This window comes from Chiloscyllium plagiosum, chromosome 10 (genome assembly GCF_004010195.1).
Source record: "Chiloscyllium plagiosum isolate BGI_BamShark_2017 chromosome 10, ASM401019v2, whole genome shotgun sequence".
Taxonomy (NCBI): Eukaryota; Metazoa; Chordata; class Chondrichthyes; order Orectolobiformes; family Hemiscylliidae; genus Chiloscyllium; species Chiloscyllium plagiosum.
The window spans coordinates 1457601-1484098 of NC_057719.1; the positions used below are offsets into that span (position 1 = coordinate 1457601).

The window sequence follows — 26498 nt, forward strand, 5'->3', positions numbered from 1 at the left end:
TAGTAACCTTAAAACTGTGTCTCCCGGTAATTGACTGCTCTGCTCGAGGCAGCGGGTTTTTCCTGTCCACTTCAAGCAAGGCCCTCAATATTTTGTGCACCTCAATTAAGTGACTCCTGAGCCTCTTCTAAGGAAAACAAAGCTGTTCCAATCTTTCCTCCGAGGTTGCAATTTTCAAGCCCTAACAACATTCTTGTAAATGTTCTGTGTACTCTCTAGAGCTATTATATCCTTCCTGTAATGTGGTGACTAGACATTTACACAAAACACCAGCTGTGACCCAACTTGTGTCATATTGTTCCAGCTTTATGTCCCTGCTCTTGTATTCAATGCCTCACCCAATGAAGGAAAGAATCAAATGCCTTCTTTGACACCTTATCTACCTGGTAAAAAAAATGACAGCAGATGCTGGAAACCAGATTCTGGATTAGTGGTGCTGGAAGAGCACAGCGGTTCAGGCAGCATCCAAGGAGCTTCGAAATCGACGTTTCGGGCAAAAGCCCTTCATCAGGAATAAAGGCAGTGAGCCTGAGCGCGGAGGGGTGGGGAGAAAGTAGCAGAGTACAATGGGTGAGTGGGGTAGGGGATGAAGGTGATAGGTCAGGGAGGAGAGGGTGGAGTGATAGGTGGAAAAGGAGATAGACAGGTAGGACAAGTCATGGGGACAGTGCTGAGCTGGAAGTTTGGAACTAGGGTGAGGTGGGGGAAGGGGAAATGAGGAAACTGTTGAAGTCCACATTGATTCCCTGGGGTTGAAGTCTTCCGAGGCAGAAGATGAGGCGTTCTTCCTCGAGGCGGAAGAGGCGTTCTTCCTCCAGGTGTCTGGTGGTGAGGGAGCGGCGGTGAAGGAGGCCCAGGACCTCCATGTCCTCGGCAGAGTGGGAGGGGGAGTTGAAATGTTGGGCCACGGGGCGGTGTGGTTGATTTGTGCGGGTGTCTCGGAGATGTTCCCTAAAGCGCTCTGCTAGGAGGCGCCCAGTCTCCCCAATGTAGAGGAGACCGCACCGGGAGCAACGGATACAATAAAAGGTATTAGTGGATGTGCAAGCAAAACTTTGGATGTGGAAGGCTCCTTTAGGGCCTTGGATAGAGGTGAGGGCTGGGTGCTGGCAGGTGGGACTAGATTGGGTTGGGAAATCTGGTCGGCATGGATGAATTGAACCAAAGGGTCTGTTTCCATGCTGTACATCTCTGTGACTCTATGACTCTAATAATTTTGCACTTCGCTGGTATGAACTCCATTCATCACTTCCCCTCTCACTCAATCAAAACATTAATATGATCCTGCAATTGACAGCCATCCTCTTTACTACATGACCAGTTTTTGTCTCTGCAAATTCACAAACACAGCTCCCATATTTTAATCTAAATATTCATGCATGACACAAGCAGCAAGGGGCCTAAACCTAAGCACAGTGGAACAGCACTAGAAAGCACTTTCCAGTTGCAAAAACAGCCATCCACCACTACCCTTTATTTCCTGACACAGTGTTAATTTTGAATCCAACTCGACGCAATCCCCTGTATCCCGTAGACTTTAATTTTCCCTGACAGTCTGTCATGTGAGACATTGAGTTACTAAAATGTTGACATCATCAATTGAGGGGCCTTGTCAAAGGCTTTAAAGGAACCAGAAAAAGACCTCATGGCAGACTGGTGCAAAAAGTGAAGACACATTGTATCAGGGATAAGCTGGCCGATGGATACAAAACTAGCTTAGTCATAGGATGTAGTGGGTAGAGGTGGAAGGATGTTTTTTGGAATGGAGGGCTATCACTAGTGGTGTCCCACAGGGCTCAGTGCTGGGACCTCTGCTGTTGGTGAGCTACGTAAATTATTTGGAGGAAAATGTAGCTGGTCTAATTATTAAGTTTGTGGATTATACAAAAATTGAAGGAGTTGTGGGTAGTGAGGAGGATTGCCAGAGGATGCAGATGGATATAGATCAGTTGGAGGCATGGGCAGAAAAATGGCAGATGGAGGATAATCCAGTCAAATGTGAGGGGATGCATTTTGGAAGGTCAAGTACAGGTGGAAATTATACAGTGAATGGCAGTACCCTTAGGAGTATTGATGTGCAGAGGGATCTGGGTTTGCAAGTCCACAGATCACTGAAGGTGGCAGTGCCAGGAGATAAGGGAGTAAAAATGGTCGATGGGAAGCTTGCCTTCATTGGAAGGGGCATTGAGTATCAGGATAGACAAGTCATGCTGCAGCTCTGTAGAACTTTAGTCAGGCCACATTTGGAATACTGCATCCAGTTCTGGTCACCACACTACCAGAAGGATGTGGATGCTTTGGGGAGGGTACAGAGAAGGTTTACCAGGATGTTGCCTGGTCTGGGGGATTCTAGTGATGAAGAAAGGTTGGATAGACTGGGTTTGTTTTCACTGGAATGCAGGAGGTTGAGGGGTGACCTGTTAAAAGTTTATAAGGTTGATAAAAGAAATGTGCGAGGCAAGTTTTTCACACAAAGTGTGGAATGTGCCCCCTGAGGTGGTGGTGGAAGCAGACACAATCGCTGCATTCAAGAAGCACCTGAATGAATACATGAATAAGAAGGGAATGGAGGGATACGAAGACAGTTTTAATGGTGGAAAGGCGTCATGTGTTGGTGCAGGCTTGGAGGGCCGAAGGGCCTGTTCCTGTGCTGTATGGTTCTCTGTTCTTTATAATTGCACTACCCTCAGAAATATTCCTGCTGACAAATTCAATCATGTTACAGCATACTCAATATTAGTGCTAGAGTTTAGGGTTCAACAACAACACCACTAACAACAGCATTCAGAACACCCTTTGTGTGAAGGCTTTATGACATTTTGATAGAGTGCCTTTCATCAGTATTTTAACATTATTCTCCATTTTCATCCTATTTGATGTTTGCTATTCTTTTGCCTGGCTTCTGTTTTTCCTCTGTGCTTTTCTACTTTAACTCGTTCTTTTTCTAGTTTTATTTTCCTTGAATTTGAACTCCTTCTTAAGTTCCCATCTTCCTACCAATCAAGTTTATACCCTTTTCAATAGCATTAGCAAATTTCCCTGCGAAGATATTAGCCCCAGTTCTGCTTAGGTACAGTGCGTCCATCTTGTACAGGTCTCATCTGCCCCGGAACTGTCTCAATCCCTCAGATGTCTGATGCCCTCCCTCCTATACACAGCCACTTGTTCAATTGCTCAATTCTCCTGTTTCTATGCTCACTGGCTAGTGTCATTGAGAGTAATCCTGAAATTTCATTTTAGGATCTCCTCCCCTTCCTATCTAAGTCATTGATACTAAAATCGATCACGATGACTGGGTGTTCAGCCATGCATCCAAAAATATGCTGTAGCAATTTTGTGCAATCCTTGACCCTGGCAAAGGAAGGTAACAAACCATACTGGAGTCATGTTCATAGCCGCATCTGTCGCCCAACTAAAGATTCCCCTATCACTATTTTTCCTCCCCTCTTGCACAGCTAGGTCACTGATGCCACACCATGATTCTGACTGTGCTCCTCTCAGGAATCATTGTCCTTATCAGTATCCAAAGGAGAAAAGCAATTTGCTAGCAAGATTGTCTCTGGGGTCTCATCCCCTGGCTGCCTGCCTTAATTCTCTTGCACGGCCCCATAGTCGCTATTATTTATCTGCCTGCATAATCCTATGTTGCAGTGTGACCACCTTTCTAAATATGCCATCCATGTCATCTTCTGCCTCCAACTGCTGTTTGATTTCTGAAGAATTCATCTAGAACACATGCATGATTTTGTGCAGTTTTCAGTTGAACTGTCCTGCCATATTTTAACTGAACTGACTTTGTTTGTTTGTTATTGATAGAATATTTTATCAGTTACTCGACAACATCTCATTTTTCTCCAACTGCTTGGAGAAAAGAACTTAAAAGCCAAGAACTAAATTGTGAAGAATGTAAATTTGAATAACCACTTCAGCCAATTGACCATTAACCAAATGCTCAGCTATTCTCCATTACTGTTTGTTTACCCTTTCTAAGACTAGAAGAATGTTAGTTTACTTTCTAACCTTGCTTTAATGATTAGCCCAGTGAAATCCATTTAAGTGCTAGGTGCAGGCCATGCTTACTAACTCAGCGCTTGCAAACCCCGTAGTTTGAAAGCTGCACAGACAATATCAAGTCAAGTGTCCAATTCTGTAGAAGTTAGGGGAGAAGAGCGATCTGGGTGTATATGTGCAGAAGTCACTGAAGGTGGCAGGACAGGTTGAGTGAGTGATTAATGAACAAAATTTCCTAAGCATGTTGAACCTATATGAGACACAAGTTATGCCTCATCTGGAGTATTGAGGGGAGGCATTGGCCTTGTGGGCTGTTAACCCAGAGACCAGGTAATGATCTGAGGACCCCAGGCTTGAATTCTGCCACAGCAGATGGCAGAGTCCAGTGATGACCATGACTCCATTGTCGATTGTCAGAAAAACCCATCTGGTTTACTAATGCTCTTTAGGGAGGGAGACTGCCATCCTTACGTGACCTGGTTTACAAGTGACTCCAATGTGTTTGACTCTTAACTGCCTTCTGGGTAACTAGGGATGGGCAATAAATGCTGACCTTGCCAGTAACCCCACATCCTGTGAATGAATAAAAGCAAAGTGCTGGTCTCATGCTATCTAGTCTTGTGCTGGTCACCACTCGTTAGGATGGATATGAAGATATTTGACAGAGGGCAGAAAACACTGAAAATGATTCCATGGATGAGGAGTCTCAATAATGAAGATTGATGAGAGAAGTTTGGACTGTGACTTCCTTTGAGAAGAAAAGGCTGAGGATGTTTGATGAAGGTATTCCAAACCACAAAGTGTCTGGGCAGAGTAAACATGAAAAAATGTTCCTGTTTGTGAACAATGTCCATATGCATTACTTCAGCAGTGGTCTAAATGAGCATATCATTATCATTAACATTATCTTCCTGCTTTGATATTCTATTGAAGAGTGCAGGAAGGCATGCCAGGAACACCACCAGGCCTTTCTAAAAATGAAATGTCAACCTAGTGAAACTACAACACAGGACTACATTCATGCCAAGCAATAGAAGCAGCATTGCAATAGACCGGATTGGGCGGTCTCATGACCAACTGACCGTGGGCGGCACGGTGGCACAGTGGTTAGCACTGCTGCCTCACAGCGCCAGAGACCCGGGTTCAATTCCCGCCTCAGGCGACTGACTGTGTGGAGTTTGCACATTCTCCCCATGTCTGCGTGGGTTTCTTCCGGGTGCTCCGGTTTCCTCCCACAGTCCAAAGATGTGCAGGTCAGGTGAATTGGCCATGCTAAATTGCCCGTAGTGTTAGGTAAGGGGTATGGGGTATGGGTGGGTTGCGCTTCGGTGGGTCGGTGTGGTCTTGTTGGGCCGAAGGGCCTGTTTCCACACTGTAATGTAATCTAATATCTAAGGTCTGCAGTCCTGCCACATTCAGTGGTAATGCACAATTAAAAACCAAAAACCAAAACCCAAAGACATCCCCACTGTCAATGATGAGGGAATCTAACATATCAGTGTTAAAGACATGGCTGAAGAATTTGCAACCTCCTTCAGCCACGGATGATCCATTTCAGCCACTTCCAGAGGTTCTAAGCATCACTAGTGCCAGTGTTTAACCATTTGATTCACTCCATATGGTATCAAACAGCAAGCATGGAGAGAAGGAGACTGTGATTGAAGGAACCTCACCATTTCCTTCTGTTCCTCTTATCAAGGCAACTTTTATCTGATCAGTCACCACAATGAGCTGATTTTTCCTGGGTGATATGGGGAGTTTCAAGGCTGGATTCACTTGGCCACGCCATGTATCTTGACTGTTGGGGGCAGTGACACTGAACTAGATATTCAAAGGCCTGACCTGGATTTTGGATTTTGAATGGTTTTATTGTCATGTATAACTAAGAAGATACAGTGAAAAGCGCTTTGTCGTCTCAATCTGGTGCCAATTAAGTTAACAAAGAAAAATGAAATTACTGAAATAGAGTTCAACTTCTGTTCAAATTGTGTCTCAAACATGGTTCCTTGGCTTCTGCAAGGTGTTCCGGGTCACAAGGAGTCCCCACTATGGATACAGCAACAATGACACCAGTGCGCGAGGAGACTGCCACCGTCAAGAGTCCAAGCTCTAGGCCTAAAGCGGCCTGGAGTCCCCGCTCCGAGCACTGCCGTTGCTGCTAGGAATCCTGATCCACATCATTGATGCTGTAGCTGTCATCCTGCTGACACCACTCCAGCTCGAAGGTGAAGAAAGACAAGAAAAAATAAAGAAGACAAAAAGGAGAGAGAAAAGGATTTTTCTTATTTCAAAAAGATATTTTATTCACTGTCTATATGGATTTCAGTAAGGCATTTGACAAGGTTTTGCATGGTAGACTGGTTAGTAAGGTTGGTCTAATGGAATCCAGGGAGAGCTAATCATTTGAATACAAAATTGGTTTGAAGGCAGGAGACAGAGGGTGGTGGTAGATGATGATTTTTCAAACTGGAGGCCTGTGACCAGCAGTGTGCTGCAAGGATTGGTGCTGGGTCCACTGCTTTTTGTCATATATATAATTGATTTGGATGTGAATATAGGACGCATGGTTAGTAAGTTTGCAGATGACATCAAAATTGGAGGTTTAGTGGACAGTGAAGAAAGTTACTCTGGATCAGTGGCGCTTCTGGTTTCCAGCATCTGCAGTCATTGTTTTTACCCCAGTGAAGAAAGTTACCTCAGAGTACAATGGGACCTTGATCAGATGGGCCAGTGGGCAGAGAAGTGACAAATGGAGTTTAATTTAAATAAATGTAAGGTATTGCATTTTTGGTAAGGCAAAACAGGGCAGGATGTATACTGTCACTGCACAGAGCGACCTAGAGGTTCAAGTCCTTAGTTCCTTGAAAGTGGAGTCGCAGGTAAACAGGGTGAAGAAGAAGGTGTATGGTATGCTTGCCTTTATTGGTCCGTGCATTGAGTGTAGGAGTTGGGGCGTCAAGTTCCTGCTGTATAGGAGATTGGTGAGGCCACTTATAGAATACTGCATTCAGTTCTGATCTCCCTGCTGTAGGAAGGATGTTGTTAAATTTGAAAGGTTCAGAAAAGAATTACGAGGATGTTGTCGGAGCTGGAGGGTTTGAGCTATGAGGAGAGGCTGAGTAGGCTGGGGCTGTTTTCCCTGGAGCTGAGGCTGAGGGGTGACCTTATGGAGGTTTATTAAATCACAAGGGGCATGGATAGGATGAATAGCAAAGGTCATTTTCCTAGGGTAAGGGAGTCCAAAACCAGAGGGAATGGGTTTAGTGTGAATGGGGCAAGATATAAAAGGGACCTGAGGGACAACTTATTTCACACAGAGGGTGGTGTGTATATGGAACAAGCTGCCAGAGAAAGTGGTGGAGGTGAGTACAGTTAAAACATTTAAAAGGCATCTGGATGGGTACGTGAATAGGACGGGTTTAGAGGGATATGGGCCAAATGCTGCAAATGCAGCTTGATTAATTGGATTGATTAATCTGGTCACCGTGGATGAGTGGGACCAAAAGGTCTGTTTCTGTGCTGTATAATTCTATGGTTTTATGTCCTGATTAAACCCACCTGAATAAATGGGCACCTTGCCGCGTGACCCTCTCTAGCCACTGTACCTCTCTTCCCAGGGCTGGGAGACCTTGTCACCATCTCACCCATATTCCAGGGATACAGGATCAGCCAGGCCTGGCCTTTTAACCCATCCAAGAGCAGCACAGCGGCTGGAGAGGGCTTGAAGACAGTTGAATGTTGCAGCTGAGGATATAGTGTAAGGGAGGGGAAGCAATATCTTCAGACCAAGCCAGATATCCACAAGGGCAGACTTTTCTGCAGCCCGTTGTTGCCGCTGCATACATGCAGACATAAGCTATTTTGTATTCTTGGCAATCATTCCTCCAATTTTAACCTGTGAGGTCACTCTGAATATTAACCAGAACATGCATTTATATAGCTCAGTAGCTCAAGGAGCTGTGGGGCTTCCTCCTATTTCATATATACGTAGACATTAGGCTATCAATCCAGAGACTCGAGTGATGTCTTGGGCACCTGGGTTCAAATCTCACCGTGGAAAATGGTAAAACTTGAATTTACCAAATATCTGGAATTATGGATCTCATGATGACCATGTAACCAATTCACAGTTGTCAGAAAAATCCCATCTCATTCATCAATGTACTTTACAGAAGGAAATTTGTCTTTACTGGTCTGGCCTATATGTCACTTCAGATCCTCTCTAAACTGCTACCTCGGCAGTTGGGAATAGGCAATAAATGCCAGTAGCACCCATATCCCATGAATAGAAAAAAATTAGTTTCACAGTTAGCCTGTTTTCAGAAGTCAACTAACTATTTGAGGGGGACAGAGAGCCACTAATGATGGAGCAATTAAAACTGAGAATGTGCAAGGGGCCAGAATCTGAGGAATGCAGAGATTCTGGAGGGAGAGTTGTTGAGTTGGAGGCAATTACTAAAATAAGTCATGCTAAGTTTATGAAGGGATTTGACCACGATAAAAATTTTACTATCAAATCTATAGTAGACTGGAAATTAATGAAACCCAGGGAGCCTGGGATGAAAGGTGAAGGGAGCTGAAAATGAGCCTGAAGAAGGGCTCATGCCCGAAACGTCGATTCTCCTGCTCCTTGGATGCTGCCTGACCTGCTGCGCTTTTCCAGCAACACATTTTCAGCTCTGATCTCCAGCATCTGCAGTCCTCACTTTTTCCTCCCTGAAAGGTGAAGGGAGCCAATATAATTAATTGTTTTCACAACAGGTGGTGGAAGCTCTGAGAGGAAGGTTTAGGCATCAATAAATAGATCTCTGGGTTCACAGTTGCTCAGAAATGATGATATGCAGTTGGAGAAACAGCCAAACCCAATTAATAGTGAAAGCTATCATGACAATATTAGTGTTGCAACAGAGCTTTGTCTGACATCAATTTTGCAACCAAAAGCTGCAGACTGGCTCCAGCCCTAGCGCCGCATGCATGTATAATTAAAAGAAAAGAGATTGCCCTGTGGGCTTCAGAGTCTAGAGCAGGATGAGTCAGTGATGAGGGGGAAGGGGCCAGATGAACTAAAAGTAAAACAAAAGACATTACTGTCCTTCAAATACCAGACACAAAAAAATTGCAAAATAAATAAATAATGCACCCACTGTGTGGGCGTGGAGGTAAGACAGGGTGAACACATGCGAATATCCTGTGGGTATGTAAACACAGACATACTTGTGTTTTGGGACTCAGGGATGAGTGAGGTGGGGGAAGAACTGGTAACACAGCCTTAAATGCGAATTACCCTCACTTCACTGACGTCAAAACTCCTGCAAACTATGAAAATGCCATAAACTCCTACTTCACTCCGTTCCGGTCCCACCTCTTCTGAAAACTTATCAGGCAGCACCGACATAAGTGACTGCCCATTCTGCCTATGAAATGATTCATCGAATGACTCATATATTCTACTAGAGCTACAGGGGATACTGGAAAGCTTTCATCCATTGTTAGCCGTATGATTGAACAATCCCTGGGTGGGAGTAGGAACAGAAACACAAAGCTGAAACAAGATGAACTATGCACAATATTTCCTCATTTCAGAAGTATCAATAGGAGTGCATCCATTCCCCAAACATGACATACACCGACTCACTATCTCCAGTAACACAGGAAGCACAGTCTGCTGCTCCCCCTCTCCCCAAACAGACCAAACCTGAATGACTTCTGGTCTGGTGACAAATTAGTCTCAAACGGCAGTACTCCATTATGTGGGATGAGTGGTGAGGCAAAGATCTCTCCCTCGGAAGGTTCTCATTGCAGGGCTGGAAAACCTATCACTCAATGGTGCCTCATTTCTGACAATGCCCAGCCTCTAGGCACACGCTTGAAGCAAGGGAAATAATTTTAAAGGAGAAAGTCAGACAGTGCTCACTGGAATGAAGAGCATAGTGGGATATGTAAACAAATGTTTGCTATGATCAGAATTTAAGGGTTAACAGTTTAGGCTGTTTTTATCAGGTAGTGAATTAACAACAAGGAGCAATAAACAATAAAAGTGAACAAGCAGGTTGCGAAGGAACTCTGATATAAAGGGTGTTAAGATACAAATTACTGCTCCTTGGATAGGTATTGTAGTGGTGAAGGTGCTGAAGGCCCAAGCACAAAGTCAGAAATCAAAGTGAACCATCTATAAATGTGAAAGTAACAAACTAATTAGAAAAAAATGAAATTAATGAAGAGGAGATCTGGGAATCATAACACTCAAATCCCACAGTGATCAGATAATGAAGATTGAGAACAAATACTAAGGTTTATTTCTACAGAAGCTGTTCTAATGATGGCTACCAGTTGTTACACTTAAATGTGAGATTAAGTTCTGAGATCCAGGAAAAGATAGTTTTATCAAAACTGCCTTAGCAAAATGTTCCAGTTCTGTGACATATGTTTCCAACTCAAATTTCTCTTAAATTCACTGAACTCATGTAATGGAACATTGGCTATGACCTCACCGATCTGAAACATATGCTTTGAGGTTGTGTGGAAGTACTTCAGTTTTTCTTTGGGGAAAAGCTTTGTTGCTAACTTACGCCTTTTGTTTTGTATCAGTTTAAATATTAAGGAAGTAAGTAATTCATTTTCTGTGTCTGTGCCTTTGAATTTAATTGAGGGGTGATAATTATTGAAGATATTGATGAATTCTTCTAATTCTGAGTTACAATTTCCCATATGCCAACACAAGTGCGGAATGGAATGTAATTATGTGACTGTACCACCTCATGATTGAGTTAAAGCGAATGACAAAGCAGCTCTTGAAAGCAAAGCGTGCTCCCTGAAATCTTAAAAAGTAGACTTTGGAAAAATCTTGAAACTGCAAAGCAGATTGATTTTGTGCCTTAATTACTACTTTGCCTTATTTAATACATTTCTTTAAAAATGTGATGGCATTTGTATGAACCTTAGGGAGCAGGATTCCATTATTCCTGTCAGTCTGAACAGTCCCTCTTTTTCATTCCTTGGACAATTCTGCATTCTCATAGCTTTTAATCCCATTTGAATCACTTTTGTTGAGTGTATTCCTGTGGAGCACCTTTGGGATATGTCAATATTTAAAGACTAGCTATGATGTTGTTTACATAGAAGCAAAAATAGTAGCAGGAGTAGGCCATTTCATCCATTCAGTCTGCTTCACTGTTAGAACCATAGAAGTGTCACAGCACAAAAGAGGCAATATGGTCCATCTTGTCCATGCCAATCAAAGGACAGTTGGATGCCCTTTCTAATAGCCATGGGCACACGTATGGGCCCCAGCTATGCCTGTCTCTTTGTTGGCTACGTAGAGCAGTTGATCTTCCGTAATTACACCGGCACCACTCCCCACCTCTTCCTCCGCTACATTGATGACTGCATTGGCCCCACCTTGTGCTCCCGCGAGGAGGTTGAGCAATTAATCAACTTCAGCAACACATTCCACCCTGACGATGTAATTCCCTATCAGATGGTACCTGATTTAGAGGAGAACTTTCAGGTGGTGGAGTTCTTATGTATCTGCTTTCCCTACACTTAAAATGGTAGATGCTAAGAATTTGAAAAGCGCTATAAATGCTGTTTCACATTGACTCCAGTTTTGCTTAGAGCCGTCAATTCTACACTTGATCTAATGCTGCCTTTGGGTCACCTCCGGAGTTCAGCTCTTACATTAATTGTTTGAACTAATGCTGTAACGTAGTCAGGAGCTTGGTGCAGAGCAAGTGCTTTTTTAATGACGAACAGTAGACTGACATGGCAATATTTGACCAATTTCAACTTGGCCTGCTTTTTCTTTTGTGCACAGGACATAATGGACAACTTTCCAGATTGTCAGGTAGACATCAATGTTGTGGTGGACTAGGAACAGTTTTATGATGGTGTGGCAGGTTCTGGATCACAAGTCTGCCATACAGTTGGTGGACCGATAAGTGTGGGAGCAAGGCCACCTGTGATTGGAGGAGCAATGAATAGCTGGTTATGAGTGAGGAAGTCACTGGAAAAGTGAATGTTGGGAGAATGGAGGCAGGTCCAAGAGAAGTAAATTCAGGAGATGGAGGTTGTAAGGAGTTTGTGAATGGGGGGGGGGGGGGGTGCAGTTTGTTGGTGGGGAAGGAGACTAGAAGGCTGCAAGAGGATAGTAGGGGAGATGGGCTGCAAGGGGAATGGGAGACTGCAAAATGGAGTGAAAACTTCTAAACCTGTCAGTAAAGGAACATTTAATTGACTGGGAGCCACGAACACTTAAATCTCTGAACTAAGGAATACTTGTCATTGAATGCAAGATCTCCAGCTTCAGGCTTTGAATCTTAAACAATAGAAACAAGGTACAGAAGTAGTCCATTTGGCCCTTTGAACCTGGTTCACTATTTAATATGATCATGGTTGCTCCTTTATCTAATGCCACATTTCTGCCTTTTTCCTATATCTGTTGAGGCCTTTAAAATTTAAAAAAAAAGTCTGTCTCTTCCTTGATCCTTGATTAACTGATTAGCTTCCACAGCCTTCTGTGGTAGAGAATTCCACAGGTTCCCTACCCTTTGGGTGAAGAAAACTTTCCCCATGTCCTGAATCTGTCCTGTCTGATTCTATACACCCCAAACATGGAAACCATCCTCCTTTTATCTAGTCTGTCCAGACCTGTTAGAATTGTATGCATTTCAAATAGTTTAAGAGCTGCTTTATAGGGAGCAATGTAGTGGATGCTGTTCTAATGATGGCTACCAGTTGTTACACTTAAATGTGAGATTAAGTTCTGAGATCCAGGAAAAGATAGTTTTATCAAAACTGCCTTATCAAAATGTTCCAGTTCTGTGACATATGTTTCCAAGGTGCTGAAGGCCCAAGCACAAAGTCAGAAATCAAAGTGAACCATCTATAAATGTGAAAGTAACAAACTAATTAGAAAAAAATGAAATTAATGAAGAGGAGATCTGGGAATCATAACACTCAAATCCCACAGTGATCAGATAATGAAGATTGAGAACAAATACTAAGGTTTATTTCTACAGAAAAATCTTCCAGCACCACTGATCCAGAATCTGGTTTCCAGCATCTGCAGTCATTGTTTTTACCTAATCATTCACTATGACTGTGCATGATCATCCAATTCAGTACCGTGTTGCCGCTTTCTCCCCATATCCTTTTGACCCTTTTAGTCCTAAGAACTATGTCCACACCTTTCTTAAAAGCCTTCTTTGTTTTGGCCTAAACAGTTTCCTGTGACAGAGAATTCCATAGGCTGACCAGTCTCTGGGTGAAAAAATGTCTCCTCATCTCAGTCCTAAAAGCCCACCTAGTATCCTTAGACTGGGACTCTGGCTCTAGAACTCCCAGTGATTGAGAACATCCTTCCTTCATTGACCCTGTCTAATCTTCTTTGAGTTTTATTGATCTCTGAGATCTGTAGCACCCCCCAATCCCCACCCCAATTTGAGTGAATGTAGTTCTAGCCAGTCCAGTTTCTCTCAGCAGGTTAGTCCTGCCATCCCACGAATCAGTCTGGCAAATCTGCTGCGCGATCCTTCAGTACCCAGAACATCCTTCCCCAGATAAGGAAATCAAAACTCCACACAATACACCACTTATGGTCTTTCCAGTGCCCTGTACAGTTGCAGCGAATCTTCCTTGCTCCTGTATTTGAATCCTCTCTCTGTGAAAGCCAACATATCCTTTGCTTGCTTCACTGCTTGCTGCACCTCTGTGCTTGCTTTCAGCAACTGGTATACAAGGACACCCAATGCCTTTCCCAGGCTATTGCCATTCATATAATCTGTCTTCCTGTTTTTTCAGCCAATTTTTTCACATTTTACTGCATCTGCCATGTATATGCCCACTGTCCTAGCTTGTCCAAGTTACTCTGAAACAATTCTGGATCCTCCTCACAGCTCACCTTCCCTGCCAGCTTTGTGTCATCTGCAAACTTGGAGCTATGGTACATAATTTTTTTTCATCTGAGTTATTAATGTATATTGGGAGTAGCTGGGGTCCAAGCACTGATCCATATAGTACCCCATTAGTCACCGTCTATTTATTCCTATTCTTTGTTTCCAGTTTGACAGCTAGTTCTTGATTTATTTTAGTGCTTGGCCACTAATCCCTTGTGCTTTATATGCCAATTTTATATGCTAATCCCTCTTCAGAGGACATTATAGAAATCCTTCTGAAAATCCATGTAAACCGCATCCAATGGCTCCCCCTAATAATCCACTCTATGATTTACATCTCAAAAGTTTTGGGAGATTTATCAAGCATGACCTCCCCATCATCAATTCATTGGAGGTGGTTTGTGTGGAGCAGAGACACTGGAATGGACCAATTTGGCTGAATGGTCTATTCCAATGTTGTAGACCCAATGTATTGAGATTTGGGGAGCATCAGCTCTTGACCTTGTCCAACAGGTATGAGATTTTTGCTCTCTGTGTGGATGAGGAAAAAGGCTGTGGACAGGATGAGCCAGCTGACTACGGCACCATGGTGCAGAAGGCCATTCAAGAGTGGGGGAGCATAAAGACAAGTAGTTGTTATAGGGAATTCTATTATTGGGGCACAGATAGTATCCTTAGCGAGCTGGATCGGGATTCCTGCATGGCTCCCACATGGTGTATTGCTTGCCTGATGCCAGGGTGCAGGACACCTCTGACCGGCTTGAAAGGATATTGGAGCGGGAGGGAGAAGATCTAGTTGTTGTGGTCCATGTTGGCACTAACAACATAGGCAAGGCTAGAAAGGAGGACCTGTTTGGGGATTAACCAGCACGGGGAAGGAAATTGAAGAACAGGGTCATAATCTCCGGATTACCGCCCGAGCCACGTACTAATTGGCACAGGGATAAGAAAATTAGAGTAGTAAGCACATGGCTAAGAGATTGGTGTGGGAAAGAGGGATCCCATTTCATGGGACATTGGCATCAGTTTTGGAGCCGGGGGAGGTCTCTCCCGGTGGGATGGTCTCCACCTGAACCGATCTGGAACCAGTGTTCTAGTGAAAAGGACAAATAGCGTGGTCAGTAGGACTTCAAACTTGTGGAGGAATGGGAAAGGGAAAGCGACAGGAAATATAGTGTCAAGTAGAAAGATAAGCAGCAGGTTAGCATGTGTGCAGGGTTTAAGTTCAAGATAGACTAGGAATGAAGCAAAAAGGAAGGATAACTTAGGACATATTACTAGAGATGTTGGAAATCATGAAGATAAGAAAATTAGCATTAAGGTGCTTTACCTGAATACTCGTAGTATTTGGAACAAAGCAGATGCATTAATGGCACAAATCATTGTGAATGATTATGATGTGGTAGGCATCATAGAGACGTGGTTGCAGGGGATTCAGGACTGGCAATAAAACATCCAAGGATTTACAACTTATCGAAAAAAAACAGGAAATGGACAGAGGGGCCGGAGTTGCTTTGTTAGTTAATTGGGATTGGGTTAGAAAGCCATGGCTGACAAAGGAAGTCAGGAAATATATCAAAGAAAGAGAGAGCCTACAAAGTTGCCAACAGCTCTTGAAAATCAGTAAAATTGGGAAGACCAAAAAACAGAGGATAACAAAGAGAGAAATAAGGAAGGAGAGGATCAAATATGAAGATAGGCGAGCCAGTAATATTAGAAATGATAGTAAAAGTTTCTTTCAAAACGTAAGAAACAAACGAGAGGCAAAAGTAGACATTGGTCCACTCCAAATTGATGCAGGAAGGCTAGTGATGGGAGATAAGGAAATAGCTGAAAAACTTAATAAATACTATGCATCAGTCTTCACATTGAAAGACATGAGTAATATCCCAACAATTAAGGAGAGTCAAGGGGCAGAGTTGAGTATGGTAGCTATTACTAAAGAGAAAATGCTAGAAAAGCTAAAAGGTCTAAAAATTGATAAATCTCCTGGCTCCAGTGGGCTACCTCCTAGAATTCTGAGGGAAGTGGCTGAGGAAATAGCGGAGGTGTTGATTGTGATCTTTCAAAAGTCACTGGAGTCCGGGAAAGTCCCGGATGATTGGAAGATCGCTGTTGTAATCCCATTGTTCAAGAGAAGATCAAGACAAAAGATGAAAAATTCTCGGCCAATTAGTCTAACCGCGGTTATTAGTAAAATTCTAGAGTTCATCGTTAAGGATGAGATTTCTAAATTCTTGGAAGTTTAAGGTTGGATTAGAACAAGTCAGCATGGATTTAGTAAGGGGAGGTCGTGCCTGACAAACCTGTTAGAATTCTTTGAAGAGGTGACAAGTAGGTTCTAGACCAGGGAAACCCAGTGGATATTATCTACCTAGACTTCGAAAGGCCTTTGATAAGGTGCCTCACGAGAGGCTGCTGAGTAAGGTGAGGGCCCATGGTGTTCAAGGTGAACTACTGACGTAAATTGAGGGTTGGCTGTCTGACAGAAGGCAGAGAGTTGGGGTAAAAGGTTCTTTTTTGGAATGGCAGCTGGTGACAAATGGTGTCTCGCAGGGTTCTGTGTTGGGGCCGCAGCTGTTCACTTTATATAGTAATGATCTGGATGAAGGGACTGGGGGCATTCTGGCAAAGTTTGTCAATGATACAAAGTTAGGTGGACAGGCGGGTAGTTCTGAGGAGGTGGGGAGGCTGCAGGAAGGTTTAGACAGTTTAGGAGAGGGGTCCAGGAAATGGCGGATGAAATTCAACCTGAGCAAATGTGAGGTCTTGCACTTTGGAAAAAAGAATACAGGCATGGACTATTTTCTGAACAGTGAGAAAATTCATAAAACCAAAGTACAAAGGGATCCGAGAGTGCTAGTCCAGGTTTCTCTGAAGGTTAACTTGCAGGTTAAGTCCGTGATTAAGAAAACGAATGCAATGTTGTCATTTATCGCAAGAGGGTTGGAATATTAAAACAGCAATGTGCTTCTGAGACTTTATAAAGCTCCAGTTAGGTCGCATTTAGAATACTGTGTCTAATTTTGGGCCACACACCTCAGGAAGGGCATACTGGCATTGGAGCGTGATCAGCAGAGATTCACACAGATGATCCCTGGAATAGCAGGCCTAACATACGATGGATGGCTGAGGATCCTGGGATTGTATTCATTAAAGTTTAGAAGGTTGAGGGGAAATCTCATAGAAACTTACAAGATAATGCATGGTTTAGAAATGGTGGACGCTGGGAAGTTTTTGTTTCCGTTAAGTGGGGAGATTAGGACCCGTGGGCACAGCCTTAGAATTAGACGAGGGTCAATTTAGAACGGAAATGAGGAGACATTTCTTCAGCCAGAGAGTGCTGGGCCCGTGGAATTCATTGCCACGGAACACAGTCGAGGCTGGGACGTTAAATGTCTTCAAGGCAAAGATTGATAATTCCTTGCAAGATCAAGAATTTAAGGGCTATGGGAAGAGTGGGTAAGTGGAGTTGAAATGCCCGTCAGCTATGATTAAATGGCAAAGTGGTCTTGATGGGCCGAATGGCCTTACTTCCACTCTTATGTCTTATGGTCTTATGATGATGTATTTTCTAAACATATGTAGTATTTTGTTTGTAAGTTCTGTTTTGTGTTTGCTTTTACCCCTCAGGTCGTCGTCAGATTCACCATCTGGGTAACCAGCTCCAATTAAACCAGCACTGCCTTGATACTGCCTTTAACTTCTTCAAAATGGCAGTTAGCAAGCACCTCACCAGAGGTCGGAAAATGAGCCACGTGGTCGCTGCCTGTCTATATCTGGTCTGTCGAACAGAGGGGACTCCTCGTATCCTTTTGACTCCACAGAAATTACACAAAATCTAAAAGCTTAATTAATGGAGATTTAAAGTATGTTAGACTTCAGTTTTTTTAAAGAAATGTAGATTAACTGTTACTTTATTCTGAAGGTTATCTGTGTAGTGAATGTCTCCAGTTACTGTATGCCAGCTCAGCTCTTTGTGACTGAAATGCCTGGTTAATGAAGAGTAAAGCTTTCAGCACGTGTAAGTGCGTCTTCATACTGTTGCCTTTGGTGGATGTGCATGCTGGTCAGTTTCCATACCCAAGAGTGGTGTGTGAAACCCTGTCAGGGCATTGGGATGTGTTGAATCTGGGAAAGTTTCAATTGCAAAACTTTGAAGATAATGGCCTTTTGCATGAGTGTAGTACTGAAAATAGAGATGGGGCAAAGCAGAGCTGGGTATTTTTCTCACTGGACCAGAATCACATTTCAATATCCCTTTGCAAACCCTATTGCAGGCTCTTTCAGTCCTCAGTTTAGTTTCCCTCCTGTGTTTGTATCATCAGGAATCTGTGCATGTTTAAGAAAATAGAACCTTCCCTCAAATGCAGCACAGAATTCCAGCTTCTGAGCCATTGAGTCAGGTTTGCCCTTGCGAATGAAGAATGATGCAGTCAGCCCTTGGAAGTCCTTGATATAGGTCAGTCTGATGAAACAATATATTTCTTATAAAATAGATCTTGATATCTTGCCCAAATGCAGGAGCCAAATTGTGTCATGCACATAGTGAGTTGGAATAGGTGGTTTATAAAGATTAACTTGACCTCAGGGTGATCTTGCATTGTGCGTCATTTGCTCCACATGAAGGCTCATAGGTGGATGTAGTTGCTTCCCATTTCACTTCACAGAACTGAAACACACAAATGAAGGGTCAAGGTTTTACGAAGTTACTATTCTCACAGCGTTATCTAACCCCTCCACAAATTTGACAAACAAGCTTTTGACATTGAATACTTTTATATTCCTAGTTAAAAATCACACAACACCAGGTTATAGTCCAACAGGTTTATTTGGAAGCACACTAGCTTTCGGAGCGATGCTCCTTCATCAGGTGATAGTGGAGGGCTCAATCCTAACAGAATTTATAGCAAAGATTTACAGTGTGATGTAACTGAAATTATACATCACACTGTAAATTTTTGCTATAAACTCTGTTAGGATTGAGCCCTCCACTATCACCTGATGAAGGAGTGGTGCTCCGAAAGCTAGTGTGCTTCCAATTAAACCTGTTGGACTATAACCTGGTGTTGTGTGATTTTTAACTTTGTACACCCCAGTCCAACACCGGCATCTCCAAATCATTTGTATTCCCATGCACCTACGTTGCTTTTGTAGTGAATTCACTGATGCAGGTCACCACTCTACAAGTCTTACTAGTCACTGCTTAGTTCCCTTAGTGCAGATACCAACATGATGTGATCATGATGTATTGCATTGATTTATGAAGCTGTTAAACAACTGAAGAATCATTGCTGCTATTCTGGTAGGCAGCAACTGGAACAACAAAATGTCATTCTATGTAAATATACCGCATGTACAACAGAAGTTGTGTTTAGTTTACCACTTCTGAGGATTTAGCCAGAGTAAACTAGAAGCAAATAATCACAGTGCTTACTAACTGAATTAGAATGTAATTAATTATGTCACTCATGCAACATTTTGCTGTTGTTTGATAGTGGGACTAACTGAATTAATGTTTAGGGCCTACCCTCCATAACTAGTGTTTATCATATCTGCTGCCATAGTTGATGTGGAGTGAACTTTTCCACCCCTTGAAATCCCTGACTCCTTAGATATGAGGTTTCAAGTGACTAAATATTGCCACCAGTAGCATCGACTGCTAAAGTGTCTTAATCACTCGTGGCTGTACTGGTGACTGCTTGAAAAGGTTTGTCATTTTGTTCTGTCTGGTTTGTTTAAAGGTGTCTGTAAGGAAGAAATAGTTTTAATTGTTATTCAACTGCAGCTCATCATGTATGTTATGGTTTAAGCTATTGACAAGATCCAGTCCAAATACAAGCCTTTTTGATTTACTTGTCATGGTTAAAAATTTTGGATGTAGATCCTGTTGGGGTTGCAGGCAGAAATTTGCAAGTTCAGTCAGTAGTCATCCTATTGCTAATGCCCTCGGCACAAGGGGTCAAATCCCATATTGACAGATGGTGACATTTGAGTTCAATAAATTCTGGAACTTAATAAAGCTAGTCTAATGCATTAATTTAACCATCTGGTTCACTCAGGATTTGCTTAGGGAAGGAAATCTTCTGTCCTTACCTGATCTGGCCTACACGAGACTCCAGATCCACAGCAGTGTGTTTGACTTGAAACTGCCCTTAGACTTGGCACTCAATTCCTGTGAAACAATACCATATAGTACAGATGAGACACTTTGGTCCATCAAGACTGTACTGCCTAAAGTATGCAACAATCTACATTAGTCCCAGTTTCCCGCACAAGTCTCGAAACTTGAATGTTGTGACACTTCAAGTTCTCATTCAAATACTTTTTCAACGTTGTGAGGTTTCCTGCCTAAAGTTACCTCCCAGACAGTGCATTCCAGACCCTCACATCCTCTGGATGAAAAAGATTTTACTGAAATCCCCTCTAAATCTCCTGTCTTTCACTTGAAAATCATTGACCCTTCAACTAAGAGGAACAGCTGCTTTCTATCACCCTGTCCATGTCCTTCATAATTTTGTACCCCTTTTATCAGGTGTCCCTTCAGCCTTCTTTGCTCCAAAGAAAACAACCTGAGCTTATCCTGCTTTTTGTTTTCAACATCCTAGTGAATCTCCTCTGCACCTCCTCCAGTGCATTGCATCCTTCCTCTTGTGGGGTGACCAGAACTGTTGTAGCCAACCAAAGACTTGTACAGCTCCAACATAATCTCTGTGCCCATATGATCTCTGCCTCGACTGATATAGGGAGTGTCCCGTATAGTTTCATTACTACCCTAGTAATTTGTCTTGCCATCTTTCGGGATCTGTGGACAAGAACCCCAGATCCCTCTGTTAATGAACTTCTTATCGTTCTGTAATTCATTGAATTCTCCCTTGTTTTTTTCCCTTATTGAATGGCAGAGCAGGCTTGAAGGGCCAGATTGCCTACTCCTGCTCCTAGTTCGAATGTTCTTCTTCCAAAGTGCATTACCTCATACTTGCCAGGATCAAACTCCATATACCACTGATCTTGCCCATCTGACCAATTCATTTATATCTTCCTGTAATCTAACACCTTTCTACTCAGTATCAACCAGCCGGCCAATCTTTGTGTCATCCACAAACTTAGTTAACACCCCCCATCATTTATGGATATCACAAGCGATAAGGGACCCAGCGCTGGTAGTTCTGGTATGCCACTGCACACCGAACTGCAGTCACACAAACAGTCTCTATCTCCTGTCACTTAGCCAATTTTGGATCCAACTTGCCAAGTTACCCTGGATCCCATGAGCTTTTACCTTCTTTATTGCTTTCCCATGTGGGTCCTTATCAAAGGCCTTGCTGAAATCTATAAACTTCATTAACTGCCCTACCCTCATCTAAATGTTTAGGCAGAGCCTCAAAAACTTCCATTAGATTTGTGAGGCATGACCTTCCTCTGACAAAGCGGACTATCCCTGATCAAACCTATCTAAATGGAGGTTAATTTTCTCCTGCACTACTTCCCAACCACTGATCTTAGATTCACAGGTCTATAGTTCCCTGGTCTATGTGTGCCATCCTTCTTGTAAAGTGGAAGTGTACTAACTACCCTGCAGTCCTCTGACACCTTCCCTGTGTCTGGAAAGAATTTGAAAATTTAGCCAGGACCTCGTCTCATATGCAGCCGGAGATGTGATTCATCTGGACCTGTTTACATCTGCCAAAACCTTCAATACATCCTCGTTTTTTGTATCAGACTGCTTCAGATCTTCACTGTCCATCTTGTGGAATTCCTTACTTGATCCTCCTCTTGAGTGAAGACAGATGTGAAGTGCTCATTTAACACTCTACTAATGTCCTCTGGTTTCTCTCACACGTTGCTTCTTGGTTCTAAATGGTCTCTACTCCTTTTCCTTGGTTATTTTCTTTCCCTTAATATTATTCTAGAATATTCTGGGATTCTCCCTAACCTTGTCTACCAGTGTTTTGTCATGCACCATCTTTAGTCAGCTAATTGCTTTTTTGAATTCACACCCCTTGCACTTCCTGTGGTCTCTGGGATCTCTGTTGTTTTGCTCCCTGTGTACCTGTTGGATGTCTCGATTTTTCTTTTTATCCAGTCCAGAGTATTCTTGACCATCCAGAATTCTCTGCTTGTTGCTCCTCCATTTCACCCTAAAGGCGGGCATGTTTTGCCTGTAATCTCCCGAGTGCCTTTTTGAATGTCTGCCATTGTTTTGCTGCACTTAACCTTAAGTAGCTGTTCCCATTCTATTATGGCCAAATTCTGCCTTATTTTACTAAAATCTGCCTTCCTACAATCCAAAAACCCTTTTTGTGGACCATCGTTTTCCTTTTCCCTCACAAACTTGAAACTATGGTGTCGGAGTTGTTACCACGAAAATACTCTCCTGCTCTCGCCTCAATACCTGTCCGGCTTCATTCCCCAAAATTAGGTACAGTACTGCACTGTCCCTGTTGGGCCATCAGCATGTTGACATAAAAAGCTCTCCTATATACATTTCAAGACATGTACCTGTCTAAAGCCTTTATATGTCTTATCCTAATTAATATTGAGGTCATTGAAATCCTCTAATATAATGACCATATTATTATGTTTACACACCTCCGTTAATCTTCTACACATCTACTCCTTGATTTGCCTGCTGCCTGTTTGCGGCCCCAATAATACTCCTAACAGTGTGACTGCCCCTTCTTTATTCCTAAATTCTACCCTTTTGATGATCATTCCAAGATATTATCCCTCGATTTGGGATGAGAAGCAAATCTTGCCAGCATCATGTCCCATGGAAGATTAGCGATGGTAGTGTTGAGAAGGACATGCAAAGCATTAGTAATGAAAAGTGGGGTCATAAAATGCCTTCATTCAACAACCCACTCCAGTTTTATTAAATATAAATCTCTCAGCCGGAGGGATTTGAGCCCCTCTGGTCAGCATTTCTTGTGTCAACTTGAACCCATCCGCACCTGATTCAGTGTGATGATAACTGAGCTAAGCTGGCACATGCATCCTCTTGGGTGAGTTTCAATCAAACCTATACCAGAGGGATGAACAAAATTATTAAATCTCAAGTTATTATTAACACATTTATACCTAGTAATCTCAGTTAAACTTTACAGAATACTGGAGCATCTTGGTCAGTTAATGACGTAGCATGCAAAATCTTTTACATCTTTCCTGCCAATGATTTTTAGAATGTTTACAGATTTAATACGTTCCTTTTAGGAGAACTGATGTACTGCCAAAGTACTCGGAACCATCGATAATAGATGATCACAGAGACTACCTCATTCACCTTGTCTTGCTTTGTTTTTCTTGGAAATTGATGTGGACATCTTGTTTCAGGTTAGCCATGTGTGTTTGGCAGGAACAATACCCACGTTTACTGAAATTGTTTTACACAAACTACTGCAGTTCATACTTGCCCTGTCATAATTCCAAATCGAACGATTGACAAGTGTAATGGATTCTGCACCATGGCTCATCTCTATCATTCACCAATTTTTCTGCTCTCTGGTATCCTTGGACAATGCTTTTAACTTTAAAGTCAGGTAATTGAAGCCCCCATTGTCTTTGAGCAGTATTTGAATCAAGCATTTTCCAAGTATCTTGCAAACTGTTGACATTGTGAAGTTCAGAAGTGAAAGAACACAAGATAAACTGGTGCCATTACTTCTAATGAAAGAGCAAACATACTGTGGACTGACTTGGAGGCAATTGGAAAAACCTATGGGATGGAAACTCTGTGAATTTTGACATAATTGAGAACAGTAGTCCGATAGAAGCTGCTAAAGTTGTTCATATTCATCATAACTTGCCCACACCATATGTCCAATGACACAATTCGTGTGAAGTGCAGGGGAGTTCTCTCTAGTGTCCAGGATAATATTTATTTTGCAGTAAGCGTCACTGATAAAACTACACAAGACACTTGTCAGACCACAGCTGGAATACTGTGAACAGTTTTGGGTCCTAATCTAAGGAAAAATATTCTGGCACCGGAGACAGAGAAGGTTCACATGGCTGATCCCGGGTATGGAGGGACCGTCTTATGAAAAGAGGTTGAGTAGATTGGGCTTGTACTTGTTGGAGTTTAGCAGAATGAGAGGTGATCTTATTGAAACATACACGATTATTAGGGAGCGTGACAGGGAATTGTACATTGCAGAAGAGGCCCTTCAGCCCATCGGGTCTATACTGACAAAAATATACTAATGTCTTCATTAATCCCACTGTTCCGCAGTAGCCCATAGCCTTGAATGTTATGATATTTTCAGTGTTCAACCATGTACTTTTTAAAGATTGTGAGATTTCTCACATCAACTACCCTCCAAGGCAGAACATTCCTGACCCATCCACCAACCTCACCATGAAAAAGCTTTACTACAAATCCTCTCTAAACCTCCTACCTTTCACTTTAAAATTATGTCCCCTTGTTACTGACCCTTAAAATAAGGAGAACAACTGCTTTCTATTCTGTGCCTCTTTCAATCTCGAAGGTTCTTTCTTCTTGTGGGAGTCAGAGATGAGGAGGAATTTCTTCTGAGGATAGTGATTCTGTGGAGCTCTTTATCACAGAGGGCTGTTGAGGCTGGGTCATTACAATATTCAAGGCTGAGGTAGATATTTTAATAAGTAAGCGAATTGAGGGTTAATTGTAAAAGGCAAGAAAGTGGAGTTGAGGGTTATCAGATCAGCCATAACCTCAGTAAGTAGGTAGAGCAGACTCAGGCTGAAAGACCGCCTTTTGCTCCTACATTTTAGATCTTGTGCATCTTTTCAGTTGTTATTTCATTGACAGATTTGCTGTGTCCAAATTTCTTGACCATGTTTTCCTGCATTGCAATATTGACTGTAATCATGAACGTTGATATGTAAATGCAATTTTTCTCTTTATAAAATAGAAACACAAGCTATAAAACCCAAAACTGTCAGTTGATTTTTGTCTGTTTGTCTGGTTCCAGAGCTGAGAAAGTTCCATTAGATAGATTGAAGACAAAAGACAGCTTGGAGAAGTTGAGTTTGTTTTCCTTGGAGGGAAGTCCAAGAGGATATTAATAGAGAGGGAGATACTATTCTTTCTCACCAAAGGATGGAGAATGTGAAGGCAGATTATAAAATAATTTGCAAACTACTCCAATCTGATGTAGGATAAAAAAAATTGTTGACATGGCGTATAGCCTGGAATGCAGTGCTTGGAAATATGGTGGAGGCAATTTCAGTCAGAGGAGGTAAGTAGGCCATTTGACCCATTGATTCAATTCTGCCTCTCAAAGGGATCGTGACCGATGTGATAATCCTCAATTCCACTTTCCTGCCTTTTATCAACTATCTTTAGTGTGCTCACTGATTTAAAATATCAGCCTTGAACATAATTGATGATCCAGCCTCAGCATCCTTCTGCAGTAACAAAATATTCAACTGATTCACTACCCTCAGGAAAAAAATAGACCACCTCCTCCCTTTGTCTCATATAGACACCCCTTGCTCTGAGGTGATGCCATATGATTCATTATTCCCTGTACAGGTATTTTTGTTTCTGCTCTGCAGACCTCTAAGGTACATGCGTCCGGCAGTGGAAGCTGCTGTGTTGGCACGTGCACAGAACCTCCCAGCTTAGTAGAAATGTTGCTTTGGTCTTAGGCTGTCCCATGAAGTAAGCCTTCTACCCTGTCAAGGCTCCTTAGAATCTTGTATGTTTCAATAATGTCATTTCTCGTACTTGTAAACTCCAATGACAACAGGCTCAGCTTCTCCTTATAAGGCGGTCCATTTATACCCAATGTCGACCCAGTGAACCTTCTTTCTCCTGCCTCCACTGTCAGTATATCTTTCCTTGGATGAGGGGACCAAAACTATCCACAGTATTCTAGCTGTGGTCTGACTAGTGCTTGCTACAGTATTTTTATACCTCACTTCCTTCGAAATTCCATTTACCTTTCCTATTTGCTGCTGAACCTGGGTGCTAGACTTTTGTGATTCTTGCATGCCTTATGACCCCAACACCATTGGTTCTTATCTTAATAAGTAGTCGAGAGTGTGGGTCTTATGAAAAATCCACTGTATTACATCCAATCTTTCCCCCTTACCCTACTTATTACCTCCTTAAGGAATTCTAATAAATTTGTCAGGCAACATTTTTCCCTTAATGAAGCTATGTTGAAACATTCAAGAAGGCATTAGAAGATTATTTGAATAGAAGCAACATTCATCCCTATATAGGCAAAAGCAGGAGAATAATTGATTGATTTTATTACTATTTTAAAGAACTGATCTAGACACAATGGGCTGAATGGTGACCTTCTGTACCATAACGATTCTCTGATAATTAAATAAACAGTGAAGTATGCTCTACACCTGAAATTCAGCCTACCATTTGTCTGCCTTTTCCACTGACTTATGTTCTGCTGAAGCCTCTTACAGTATCCAGTGTTTGCCAAATAGACAATTATGTTGCAGCAATCATTTTAAGATTGTGTCTGAGTCCAAAAAATCTATAGGTTTTTGCCCACACATCTCTCATTTTGAGTGACTGAGGCCAGTTGCAGCAGTTCTCCATTTGCCGAGATTAGCTAGCTAAAGTGCAGAATGGGGATTAAACAAGGG

General features: G+C 42.4%; 1 protein-coding gene across 2 annotated transcripts in view; it reads left to right on the forward strand.

The window, feature by feature from the left end:
- The window catches only part of brf1b (BRF1 RNA polymerase III transcription initiation factor subunit b), a 466828-nt gene that overhangs the window by 97072 nt on the left and 343258 nt on the right, over positions 1-26498 (forward strand). The window contains exons 1-2 of one of the 2 annotated variants that reach the window (XM_043696899.1): positions 5915-6236; positions 17538-17711. In XM_043696899.1, the coding sequence (XP_043552834.1) occupies positions 17618-17711 (94 nt within the window). In that variant the 5' untranslated portion in view covers positions 5915-6236; positions 17538-17617. Of the gene's footprint in view, positions 1-5914; positions 6237-17537; positions 17712-26498 lie in introns of those variants that run through there. The other variant, XM_043696898.1, reaches the window with a different exon arrangement.